We start from the raw sequence: 13,454 nt of genomic DNA on the forward strand, positions 1-13,454 counted from the left end.
CAGTGCTACTCGGTTCTTGTCTTTCGGTGTGTATACCCTTGCACTCCTCTTCTGTGAGGAGGGGAGCGAGTCTGTTCAGGTCGCAGGCTGGGTGCAGGTTTGATGTGTAACGTTTCTGCTGGACGCAGTGTTGATCAGGGGGAAGTTGGGGGTGTGTGGGGTGGGGGGGTGGGGCACAGTCTGGGGAGGGCCAGCTGAGTGTTTGGATACATATCCAAATATGGAGAAACTATTCCACACTGCATGCACACTTTGTCTGCTCAGTGCTGTTTTCATCCGCGTTTCCCAGAAAGGGTATTCTTGGGCCGGAGCTGGCTTTTCCATGCAGCTCAGTCTCTCTGATGAGCCCTCCTCACTCTCGCTCTCTTTATCACCAACAGTAGTTGTGGTTTGATAACGGAAATAAATGCACAGAAACAGGATCTTACCCCACCACCACCATCACCCTTCTCTCTCTGTCTCTCTTCCTCTCTCTCCCTCTATCACGCCGACAGCGTTTGTCTCAGCTGCCCAGTGTGCTCTTTTTCCTCTTTTACTGCTGTGTAAATCGGTCAGTGTGCCTGGGCTGGTGGATGTGATGGATGGCAGGTGTCAGCGACAGCGTATGACCTTTGCGCGGTGACTCTGTCTCCGAGCCATCTCCCACAGAAAGGAGACTCGGAGCCTGGCGACAGGCTCATCAGGAGCTCTGTTACTTTACAGAGACCTGCCAGATAATTTGGAGCTTATCTCCAAATCTTTTGAGTAGTTTAGTTTTTCCACATCCCGTGGTATCGGGTCTCCATCTGAACATCTGCATCGGGCCATGCGCATGCAGATATAGCTATACAAGTACTCTTCTGTGTGACTCTGCTCCCCTCCAGTACTTGGTCGTATGCTATATGGCCTTCTTTCAACATTTATATCGAAGGCCAAAACAGTAAAACTGTTGTCACCCCCCCTGTGGATATTTAAAAAACAGCATTAAAAACATAACAGATAGGCACTCGCTATATTTTTAGTGCCTCTCACTGTATGAGATGAAGAACAGCCCTTGGAGAGTGAGTCAGGACAGGCTTGTGTATTGCAGGAGCAGGGATAAGCAATGTGTCTGCTTGGTAGAGCTGTGGGGGTGTACATCAGTTCTACAGCCCTGTGACCTCTCTAGATGTTACGGCATCTGAAGTAGGATGAATTGAGTTTCATGAATAGAGCATTAGGGTGGCATGTTGGAGCAGTGGTTATGTGTGGAGTTTGTATGTTCTCCACATTTTCATATGAGTTTCCTCCTACAGTCCAAAAACATACTGGTACGTTAATTGGCTGGGATGAGTGTTTGTATGTGTCCTTTGATGGACAGGCATCCTGTCAAGGGTGTATCTTGCCTTTTGCCCTTTGCTTGTTGGGTTAGACTCTGGCATCCCCAGCAGCCCTGTACTTTATAAAGCAGTTAGAAAATGGATGGAATATACAGTAGCATTATTATGTGTGTACCAAAAAGATGAGTGAGACGGAGGATGTGGTAGGGTATTAATGTATCAGAAATACACAGAAACTGATACAAGAATCATGTTTCAAAATGGTCAAACACAGGTCAAACTCTGTAACTTAAATTCTTCATGGGAAGTATGCTGTAGACTGCTAGAGAAATAAAGAACATTTTACAAAGTGAAATTTACCTGTTACAAAAGAGAGACAATAGTGGGGAAATTGAGTTTCACTCACTGTTTCCAAAGAATGTTTGAAGAAAGTAGACGAAACCACATGTTGTAGATTACTGTGAGCCTTAAACTGTCTTCATATCATGAATGTAGTGTCCTCATCTGCTGTGTGTTTAAATGCTAATGGCAAAATTTAAGTGTTCTGTTTCTTGTCAAAAATGCTTGTATTTCACACTATTGGCCAGGGCAGGTATAAATCTACGACTCTGGCCGCGGTATGAAGTCAGCGACGCCAGAGTTCTCTGGGAATGTGACTTCGGCAAAAAGTGGTCCACTGACAAATATAACATCTCAATCTTGGTAACCTTTTCATATTTATTTGAGTAAAAGTAATTGCATAAGTGCTCTTTTCTGGTCTGTGCATTTATACATGTGGCAACATCAGGATAAATTATCCCCAGCGCCTTATCCTGCCCTGGAAAAGGCCAGAATGAGCCAGCAGGATGTTGAAGCTTGTATGAAATCTTCTTGTCGGGTGTCATTATGCTTTCTGAACATGCCTCGAAAGTTGCATTTATAAATGTGAAGAGGTGAAAAAACGCAAGGTTCTGGTGATAGAGGAGGCTGTATCTCAATCATCGGCCACCAAGAGGACTATCTGTCCTCTTCTCGAACCACTTATTAAACAATCATTCCATTGTGCAGCTAAATCATCTCAGTCATTTAACTACTGCAGTTTATATGCACAAGGATCTATGGCTGTTGACACTTAATCATGTGTTTATCCACTAGTCACAGATAATGCATCGATGGATTTAGCTGATAGTTGGGCATATGTACAACATGTCAACAGAACAGTTTTGCTCTGAAGAGATATATTAAAATTATTGAAATGAGAAAGGTGTCATAACAAGCTACAGCGTGCTGTTTCGAGCTGTATAAAACAAAAACTAATAGGCATTTCCAAAGAGCATGTAAATGTCACAGCTTGGTGAAAGAGTCCAGGTGATGTATTTTGCTGTTAAATCTAATCAGTGACAGTTGGTTGGCCCGTTCCATCATGGATTAAGGTTGCTACGTGAAAACTTGCCTGTACAAAGCAATACTTCTCTTGGCATCTACAGAATTGGAATCAACAGACAAATATTGTTTAGCTTCATGTTAAGCTAGAAAATTATTTTTGAGCTTCATTTGTAAAATCCTCAAACACATTCCTTCTGCCGTGTTTGTTAATCTGGATTTCTATTCATCCCCAACGTCTGGAGTAGTCTAATGGTAAGTGATCTTCATTCATACTGCTCCCTTGTTTTGGGTCAAATATCTTGACTGATTTGAGAAATCTGTGAGCTTGACAAAACAAAACATGTTTTCTTTAATTGATCCGTGTTGAAAATGAGCCAACAGTTTTTCAGCAACTTCGCTAAAGGCTTTAACACAATTAAATGTCAGTTGCGTGTCTGTACTCTGCCATTCAGGTATGTTCTTTAATTTTACAAACAGAATTGTGTTGCACAAGGCATGTGTAGAGCACAGCCTTTCTGTTCCATTTAATCTCCAAAATTTACTTTCCTGCTTGGGCAATGTTAAAGTTTTTTTTAAGGGTTGCAATCGGATTAACATAAAAAAAACTTGCCTGCTGTGGACAAACTATTTTCCTATCTATTACCTGCAGGCATTACATGTTGAGTGTACTGTTATTGTTGCAGAATGTCATTGTATGCCTTGATCATACAATGAGAAGTCATTCTTGGAGTGCAGAGAAGCTGTTAGAACCGGTCCCGAATATCTCATTGTCCTTGTAAAAAAAAATCTTAGAGATCTGTAGGTTTGAAAGCTGCTACAAATATGCTTAGACAGTTTGATCAGTTCTTGTAAGCTGGCTGTTTGTGGTAAACACTCCCTCCCTGGTTTACCTGTTGTAGGAATTGCTGCTCTGTTAATACATGTTTTTTGAGAAATGCTACACATCTTGGGGTGGTGGGCTTTTCCGCCTGTAATGCAGCTGTAGTACAACTGTAGTGCATCCGAAGACCCCTGTCTGCTTTGGTAAATTACAGCCTCCCAGAATTCGAACTCTTTCCCTCGCTGTCTTTACAGAGGACTCCCTCGAGTGTCACACACAGCCTTTCATTTTTTGTGCATTTGTGATTTGGAGTGTTTGTGTATTCTTAACTTTTCAGTGTGTTCCAGGTCTCACAAATATGTTAGTGTGCGGTTAAACAATGTATATACACTTATTTAAATGCTTTTGTTGTCTTATTACAGTTTTTGTGTATCAGTAGGGGGTTATGCCTCAGTTAAGGTTTGTGTATGTGTTTTTTCAATGGGGGAGGGTGTGAATGAAGGATTGTGTGTATTTCGGTGTGGGGGGAATGAGTTTCAGTTGTTTCCATATAACCAGCGTCACGGTATTGCACTATAACATATTGGGTTTTATGGTACTGTTATTACTGCTCTGTTTTGTGCAACAAGCTTTGATTTCCCTGTGTAACTTCATGCCAGTAAAGGCCATTCTGACTGTGTGTGTGTGTGTGTGTGTGTGTGTGTGTGTGTGTGTGTGTGTGTGTGTGTGTGTGTGTGTGTGTGTGTGTGTGTGTGTGTGTGTGTGTGTGTGTGTGTGTGTGTGTGTGTGTGTGTTATGGTATACCGCAGACAGAGGAATGTGGCCAGTTTTCATTCCATAAACCAGTGTTTCGGTGCGTCACAAAATTCTAATTTGTTTCATTTTCCAGGGAATGATGAAGATATCAATCTGTTTTTTGTATTCTGTTGTTGGTAACCTGACAGACTTGGCTGTGTGCCCTGATGATCTACCAAATTTCCCAAAGGCCTGATCTCCTGGAAACAGGCTAGTTTCTGGTCTCACTCAGGCATGTCTGTCACTCACAGAGTGGCAGCTGATATCACAATGATCCTGCCAAGCAGCATCTATGTGGAGAGAGGGGCCTGCACTGGTACACATCTGAACTAACACCTTGCCCTCTTGCGTGAGCGTGACATCTCCCTGGGCTCGCTCATGCCCCGAGCTGGCCTACTGTGGCAGGGGTATGTCCCTGGGCCCCACACCTTGCTGCACTAGTGTTGTAGACCTTGAGCCAGGTCCTCAGTGCCAGCAGTAGGTGCTAGTGCAGTTTCCTGGTGGCTTAGAAAGCCCCATGCTCTTTCTCTGCAAGTGTTGTTTACCTCTGAAAAGCAGCACCCTGATGTTCCGATAGTCTAGTAGCGGTTATAGCTTACTGTATGATATGCAAGATAGTTAAGTCGACATTCAGAAATAAACTGAATCATAACTGAATGTTTGTTTTGTAGACCAAAGTATTAGATGTCTACAAACAGGTAAGCCGGGTAAAGCTGAGTAATAAACGTGTTCATTCATTCATTGGGCTCCTCTCTTCAGACTGTCTGGGTGCTGGTGGCCGATTTCATTCAGCTGCTTCTTGAAGGAACTTGCAGTGTTTTAGCTCTTCATGGTTCACTTCTTTTGCACCTCACTTTGAAATACTTTCACGTTGATGCTAGAGGTGGATGATTACAGTGATGATTATTTTTACAATGTTTAGTATTTTTCCTGCATTTTTGGGGGGGATTTCCATAACCTGCGAGATTGTGTTCTGCTACCACGGGGAGCAACACTGTGGACAAATAGAGTTGTGGTGAGGGTACAGGACGGAGGCGCTGAGTCCTGTTGTCTTCTCTCTTGCAGTGAGGGTGTGGAGAAGCAGCCTCTGGCCGTAGTGGGCTCCCCCTACTGGATGGCTCCAGAAGTGCTGAGAGGAGAGCTGTACAATGAGAAGGTATAAGAGCAGATGAGTCTAAGAGATGCTGAGGCTTTTTGTTTTGGCTGGTGAGAAACCAGGCAGAAATGGCCAAATGTTTTTTAAAAGCACAGCTCTGGGCAGAAGCTGCTCTTTTTTTCATATCAGTCGATATAGATAATTATCACGATAAATGTCAAATCATTATTTCTTTCAAGTTTAAAGGCAGATTTTTTCTCCTGAGTGAAAGTTGAAGAAACCAGACAGTTAATTGGTAAATTAAACAACTCTTTATTTTAATAACACAACAAACACTTGCCAAACAGCAGAATCATTAAACAAATCTGAGGTAGAGAGTATTCAAGTCTTTTTTATGTCAAAATATGCATGAGTAAAATTTACAAAATAAATATCTTAATAGAAAAATTAAATACTGCAGTGTGATAAAACACACATAGAAGATGGCTAAGACAGACTGCAATGTTTAAAGTGCTCTGTTTTATGTCTGATCATAAAAAGCCAAAATATCTCCAAATTACCGAAGTTGAATGACCTTTTCTGTCGACGATGTCACTTTCCTTTGAGCTGGTCGTTGGCAGCACTACATTTGCTTCAGTGTCGCTCATTTCTCCACTATAACTACAGTCCTGTCAGCCACCACCGTGTGGGTGAACAACACCACGTTAGCTGCCCAGTCTGCGACACGCACGCGCACGCGCACTCGCGCAGTATTTTGCGCAAAGCATAAACATATATATCAAACATTTATCGAACTTTTGTTAAAAATATATAGCGGAAAATTATATCGCGATAATTAACGTTATCGAATTATCGCCCAGCACTAGTGTAAACTCTTCATTCTTGGGAGCGTAGGCAGGAATTATGTCCTTGCCCAACCAGAAACTCTAAATTGTTTAATTATATGCATCTTAAATGCTTACCAAATATAAATGAATAACTGATGAAGAAAGCCTGGTCAAGGGCAATTCTGAGAAGCCTTAATAAGCTTGGGAGGGATGATGCTGGTTATTCCTGCGAGTCTAGAGGCCTGCAGCTCCTGTGCAGCGCAGGCAGGTGGGAGACACCTGGGCCAGGTGAGGCCGTGAGCTCGGCATGCAGCAGAGCAGGGGAACCCGCATCAGTGTCCAGACTGGTGACTGTGCTCTGTGTACCTCCAGGCGGATGTCTTTGCCTACGGGATCATCCTATGTGAGATCATCGCCCGGATTCAAGCCGATCCGGACTTCCTCCCACGTGCTGAGGTATAGCTTGATGGAGCACAGGATGGGGGGATACATGGAGGGGAGATACAACCTGGAAAGGAAAGACTTCTAATAGGAGAGTTGAATTACCTAGTACAAGCACCAGGACTGGCTACATTCCAGCTTCCCATCTTTCGGCCTTGGCTGGAGAACTGAGAGTCCAGGACCCATCCAGTTTCAGGAGCAGGCGGGGCTACGCTTCGCAACTCGGCAGAATATCAGCATCCGCACTTGTGTTTGTGCAATGTTAATAGACAAATATCAAATGATGTTGACTGTGGTTTGGCATGGATTAGAAAAGCAGTTAAGTTCCTTCAGGGTGTCTGTCTCAATCCCTTCCCAGGGGTTGTGAAATATCGACGCCCTGACTCACTCAAATCCTTGGCATTAAATGCATTTCAGCCCACAGGTAGAAATGTTGGCTGCACAGGTATCCGTGCTCCATACTCTCAGGACTTGTGTGTTTTGCGAAACTCTTACACACATTTGCGTAGTCTGGGTCAGTTCGTTACCTATGGTCGCATTGGATAGCAGGCTGAGGGCAAACATAAACTACATGGAACTGTGCTTGGCTTAAAGAGTTGAAAGAAAAATGTAAAAATTAAATGCCCAGTGTCACAAAGATGAGTTGAAATTATCTCCAGAAAAACTTTTGCCCATTTTGTTCCATCCCACCGCACAAGTGAGTTTTTTTTTATGCTGTGGGATCAAACAATAAGTGATTCCTTGACTTCTCAGATGAGGTAGTTGTAGACTCACCTGTCAGCACAGCACCGTGAGTGGCTGTGGGAGCAGCTCCACCTGCTGGTGACTCGGTGGCACTGAGGCCATGTCAATGGAATGAGCTGGGAAGCTGTAGCTGTACTGTACACTGCTGTGTATACTGGTGATCTATTCTAGAGATGTGTTTCTAGCACAGGAAAGGATAATAGGGAAGTGATAGAGGAAGGTAAGACTATGAGTAAAGGCTTGGCCTGGTAGGCCATAGACTGCATGTACTCACAAATTCCCCCACCGTCCCTTGTTAAGATAGGACCATAATTTAAAATTGAGCTCACTGAGTAAAGACAGAGTAACAGATAGTGTTTACATTGTCAGGGTCTCCTTGGGCACTGAAGTAATGCTCTTATATTCCTTTACTCTGTCTCCCTCACTCTCTCTCAGGACTTCGGTCTGGATGTAGAGTCTTTCCAGCACATGGTCGGTGACTGTCCTCCCTGCTTCCTGCAGCTGGCTGTGAACTGCTGTAATGTAAGGGTGATCGACTCCTCCACGCCTCTCTCGCTGGCCCCGTGTTACACACGGACATCCCCGCGCCTCTCACTGAAATTGGAATGTTATCACAATGCTGTGCACCTGGTCCTCCTGTCTCTCCTCCCCGATGTATTCCTGTTGATCTGTGTCTTTTCTCTCCATACTGTCCTCCCTGTCTCGCTCCCTCTCTCAGATGAGTGCAGACCAGCGTCCCTCCTTCTCCGACATCGTGGTGGAGCTAGAGAGGAGAGAGCGAGAGAAGCAAATTCTGAAGGAGGAGAGCAAGGAGCCTGCAGCAGGAGGTGGGCCAGTCTGGTTAAGTGGTGCTGTGCTTGCTGATACTGATACACAGCTTAGTACAAAAATAAGTGATTTTAAAGTACTGCTGTGTTTGCCCCTTAGTTACAGTCCAGTCCAGTCTGCCAAGTTACAATGACCTGTAGTCTATGGTATTGGTAGTCAGCTGGGAGTGAACATATTCCCTGCCTCTCTCCTTTTTCTCACAGATGGCAGCCCGGTGAGGCCCCTGGTGGCCCCTGGCTCCAGCCCGGCTCGGCGGCGCTCTGTATGCCTGCCACATGACAGGGGGCTGTCCCGCAGCCAGTCAGACATGCTGCCCCCCAACTCTCCTCCCCTGCTCTCAGGCACGCCTGCCCGGGTCAACCCCTTCTCGCAGCGCCACGATCTGAACGGCGGCAAGATCAAGCTGTTCGACACGCCCAGCAAGTCGGTCATCTCTCTGACCTTTGCCCTGCCTCCGCCCCCTGATCCCTTCACTGGGTCCTCCCCCACGCCCCCTGATCTCTGGCAGGACTCCAGAGGAACCCCCCGCCGCTGTCGCTCACTTCCCTGTACCCCTGAGCTACCCCGTCCTCTGCGCCCTGTTGTGGCCCCCACTGAGAAGCAGGGTACCCCGGGACAGCAAAGCAGGGGGGTGATGATTGTCAGTACCTTCCAGGACAGAGAGGGCAAAGGGCAGGAAATCCCAGAGGGTGTTGGGCAGATGCTTGGGCCAGGACACTGGGATGAGCCCATCAGGAGGCAGCCTGCTGTGAGGCCTCAGGACATGGGGGGGAGAGGGCAAATAGCACAGGATCTGGGTAGCAGCGGCGAAACGGCAGAGGATTCTGGGACCCCTGTGGATCTGGAGCTGGTGTCCTTGGAAATGCTGGGGGAGGGTGAGCTGGAGACCCTCTGCTTGGGGGAGCCCATGGACTGTTCAAGCAGCCCGGACACCCTGGAGGGCTCTGTCTTCCTGGAGGGGACCCCTGCAGGCCAGACCTGGCTCACTCCTCCCTCCCCATCATCCTCCATCCTGGCCAACGGCTGGGAGTCGCCGGTCTTCAACGGCCCGCCCTCGCTGCCCCCCCTCCCTCCCCTTGACAACAACAACACCACTGTTGTGGTCAGCCGGCCATTGGGCTGGGGGGGCAATGGCTACCATGGCCACCCTGGAGGCCCAGCCTATCCACTGCACGGGTCCAGCACAGCCACCCTGGAGCAAGATGAGGTCATTTCCTGTCCGGGCTGCTGTCTGGCAGGGTTCAGCTTCCCCTCCGCCTGTCTGCGCCCCTCCCGGAGGAATCCCCCCCCCTACAAGAACTTGAACGGAGAGGCAGCACGAGGGCTACTGTGTCGAAACGCCAAGACCTTGGGACCCTCTCAACATACCCCCGGACACAGCGCCGAACCCAGCCTGCCCCTGCCAGAGGCGCAGACGTAGAGAGGCACCACTTGGTGCTTCAGGAGGTGCTCTGGAGGTCCAAACTGCTGTTGTTCTTGGTATAAATATTGGTCTCTTGTTCATATTTTCTCTGGGGTGGTGAAATGTAAACCGGCTCCTGGACTCTGGGTGACTGTACCTGTGCAGCATATTCAGTTAACAGGCAGAATTTCCTCCAGAGTTATAGCAGGAGTGAGAGAGGAGATGAGAGGGAGGGATTTTCGTAGAGCCTGAGAGAAAATTGTTAACTCCAGGGTCCAGCACTGTCTCTAAGTGGAGGATTCAGCCCGTTCACTCCCACGTGTCCCTCTGAGTAGCTTTGCTCCTTGACGAACCCCTGACAGGTGAGCCTTGAGTGTGGAGACCCCAGCTCAGGAGAGACAGACTTGTCTGTCTGGTATCATTAATGTGAAACCAAAGTCCAGGGTCACTCTGGCATTGGTTTTGTTTATAGAGTAAACCATTAGTGCAGTGCTATTCAGATCTACTCCTCAATGTCCAGAAGGGCACTTGACAGGCTGGAGACAGTACTGCAGGAGGGGGTAGGAGCAGGAGCCAAGCATTGCTTGGAGAAATATCGAATGCAGGCATAGAGGAATGGAAAATGGAAAGGAAACTGAGACATAAAGCATGTACTCCACAGTGCCAGGGTCCACTTGTATGCCTTCCAGGGCTTTGTTGTCATACTGCACTATTCACTCCTCGTTCTTTAGATACAAAGTGCTGGTTTCTGGCCACTGAAATAATTTACTAGAAGATGAACTATTGAAACTGCAATTTATTGGTGTACGACAGAAAAGTGGTCAGTGTGGCATGAAAAACTTATTACTCCCACTTTATAGTACAGATTGCACTCTTTTTCATGCCACACAGTCCATTTAGGTTAACCAGCTGGCTCTATGCTATGCATCGGTGACCCAGTCCTGGCACTGCATACTGTAGCTCTGCCCACAGTCTTGCTGACCGAGCACCAAACACAATTTGCCCAGGGACTGGGAATGACCATTCATGGCATTGCATAGCTCTGCCTGTAGTCTCAGATCCAGTACTATACAAATCTGGTCACAGTTTGGGAGTAACCTACTCCTGGCTCTGCACAGCTCCGCCCACCTGCAGTCTCTGTGACCCAATCGTAGCTCTGCACAGCTCCGCCCACGGTCTTAATGTCCCAATCATGACTCTGCACAGCTCCGCCCACGGTCTCCCTGACCCAATCGTGGCTCTGACCATGCTCTGCCCACAGTATCGAACACATTGCAAGTGAAATGGGGGATCTTTTCTATTTATTGTAGAAAAAATAGATAAGAAAATAATGCAATGAAAAATGTATATTTTTTGTTACTAGAATTTATATTCTACATCCTGACTGCTGTACAGTAAAATGTTAAAGACTGCTTGAAACCCTGAATGCCTACTCTTTGTCCCCAAGTTTGATGTATTTATTTCTCTGGTTTGAGCAGGAGCCTGGAGGTGAGCTGGTGGTCCTGTCTGTCCACTGTCTGCAGTGTCTCTGTGTCAGCAGTCATAGAGCTGTGATCACAGCGCAGCTCCCTCCGTACTCAAATGTGCAGCATGTTTCATTGCATAGAACTATTTAATCTCCACATAAAGACTTGTATTAGTTTTGTGAAAGCTGCGTGAGATACTCTGCAACTGTAAGGTGCAGTTTTCTCGCTGGGGAAATAGCAAGTGTAAACTCAGTATGATGGGTAGTGTTTCCAGACTCTGACCCAGAGACAATGAGACTGAGAGACACACCGGCCAACCTCCAGGACCATCCCTAACCCTGATGTCTAGCACTTATGGCAAAGAACAGCTTTAATGAGTTCAGATGAATATTAACTTAAATGAACCAATAAAAATATGAAGAGGAAATCTTGTGTTGAATGTTTTCTTGGTAAATGACTGTAGTTTTTAGTAGGTGTGATCCTTTACTCTGTAATCTCAGCCTGGCGTTGTTCAGAGTCTCGGCTCGCTCTCCAGCAATAGTGTGTTGTACTGTAGGTGTTAGGGTTTTAGTGATGATGGGTCACTTGAACCTTGAGCGGTGGTGTCTTTTGGAAGACCAGTGACGAGTGTTCTTAGTGTGAGTTACCTGTGAAGCTGTCTCATAATGAATAGTAAGGTATGTTACCGAGTGTGGGAAAACGGCCTCTCCTTCCAAGGACAGCTGTACTCTCGATCGATGAGCAAACGCAAACTAAACTGCAACACGATGGGTCAAGAGAATCACAGTGCAGAATTTTTCTTCTGCTGCTCTATTCGTCTTCTGATCTTTGCTCTGGCACCATGCAGCTATCTAATTAAAATATGAGTAAGACTGGCCAAGGGTTCATCAAGATGTAGAATTTGGATTTGTAGTAAATGGAGGGTTAAGGTTATGGACAAGAAATCGTAACACTTTCTGGAATGAGAAAATGAGAGAGATCAATCAAATTAGCAGAGGTATGGCCATTAAAGGGTGTTCCTTACACTAAGCAATGTTTTTGGTTAATTTACTTTCTATCCATTCCAGTCAGTTTTGTCAGAAAAGGATTTTTAACATTTAACTTCTTTCATCCATAAAAGTGTAAAGTTTCAACATTGAAGTCTTTTTTTTTATGTAGGTGACTGAAACTACACACTATTGTGAGGTCTTAAAAATCTTAAGCATAATGGCCATTGATTTAAATTTCACACATTTTTCTCAATGCCCAAGTATTTTGTTAGCTTTTTTGTTGCTTCACCCCTTTGTCTTAATGAGGGCAGAGAAACATCTACATATAACACTCGGGTCTGAATCTTTATGAGAGAAAAAAGTAAAAGGTAAAGTATAAAGTAATGGACCCAAAACAGATACCTGCAGAACACCACTGCTTACGTCTGCCCCATTAGATTAATGGTTTCCAACTCTGGTTTTGAGAGATGGCTGTCTCTCTTGGGTTTTTTTTCAACTGAGCTTTTAATCACTGGTGCTCATCAAAGTCCTTAACTGATCGGTTGGCTTGTTTAAACTTTTGTTGACCTATTTCTCCTATCTGTCCATAGTTAAATGATATCCAACAGTTGTTACAACAACTTCAGGAAGTTGCAGTACAGAACTGTACAGTTTCTCATCAATTCCCTTTTCTCCTTTATTACTGTATATACAGTATAGCAATAAATATAATTAATATCCCTACATCCAAGTCTGTCCATGTTATATTGTGGAGTCAAGTTAGTGAATGAAAACCAGGTCCGGTGTGTGATCTTTATGAATAGAGACATGCTGAAAAAAGCCAAAATGGAACAGTCAAAAAAGAACAGTCTGGAGAGTAACATGAAAATTACAATCTCCTCAACTTAAAATTCCTTTGAAATCAGGTACCAGGGAAACCAGAAAAAAACCAAAGTCTTCAGAGAACGGGACTCTGCTTTATTGGCCTGTGATAAGCACCAATGCTAGGAACAAGATTAGGTACATTCAGTTGCCAATTCAGACTAGTGGCTCTAGTTTCCCTTGTGTCTTCAGTCCGACACAATTCCTTTCACCTATCCGTGTAGAACTTTCCATTTAGACCTGGGACTGTTCTTCTCCCTCTTATTTCCATTCTTTCTGTGACAGCTTCTTTAATACCTGGATGCCTAAATGCACACAGAAATCTGGGTTAGCTCTGTGTAGTGATTATATAACCTTATCTTTTATTTTCTTTGATTCAATCACTTTTCCAGCATGTTCCTGCACGGTCTCATTGCTTAACCGTATGGCCAGGAAGAGTGCAATAATGAGTCGGAACAAACTGCCGTGCTTGAGTGTTGGGCTGCAAGCGGCTTGTACTGTGTGTTGAGTATCTAGGCAGGC

General features: G+C 45.4%; 1 protein-coding gene across 1 annotated transcript in view; it reads left to right on the top strand.

The window, feature by feature from the left end:
• Positions 1-11,509, top strand: part of tesk1b (testis associated actin remodelling kinase 1b) — a 37,100-nt gene extending 25,591 nt beyond the window's left edge. The window contains exons 7-11 of the mRNA XM_088632532.1: positions 5,344-5,434; positions 6,574-6,657; positions 7,822-7,908; positions 8,105-8,213; positions 8,418-11,509. Coding sequence (XP_088488658.1) covers positions 5,344-5,434; positions 6,574-6,657; positions 7,822-7,908; positions 8,105-8,213; positions 8,418-9,634 — 1,588 coding nt within the window. The 3' untranslated portion in view covers positions 9,635-11,509. The remainder of the gene's footprint in view (positions 1-5,343; positions 5,435-6,573; positions 6,658-7,821; positions 7,909-8,104; positions 8,214-8,417) is intronic.
• The last annotated feature ends 1,945 nt before the right edge of the window (positions 11,510-13,454 follow it).

Source organism: Lepisosteus platostomus, chromosome 1 (genome assembly GCF_059453375.1).
Source record: "Lepisosteus platostomus isolate fLepPlt1 chromosome 1, fLepPlt1.hap1, whole genome shotgun sequence".
In the NCBI taxonomy this organism is placed as follows: domain Eukaryota; kingdom Metazoa; phylum Chordata; class Actinopteri; order Semionotiformes; family Lepisosteidae; genus Lepisosteus; species Lepisosteus platostomus.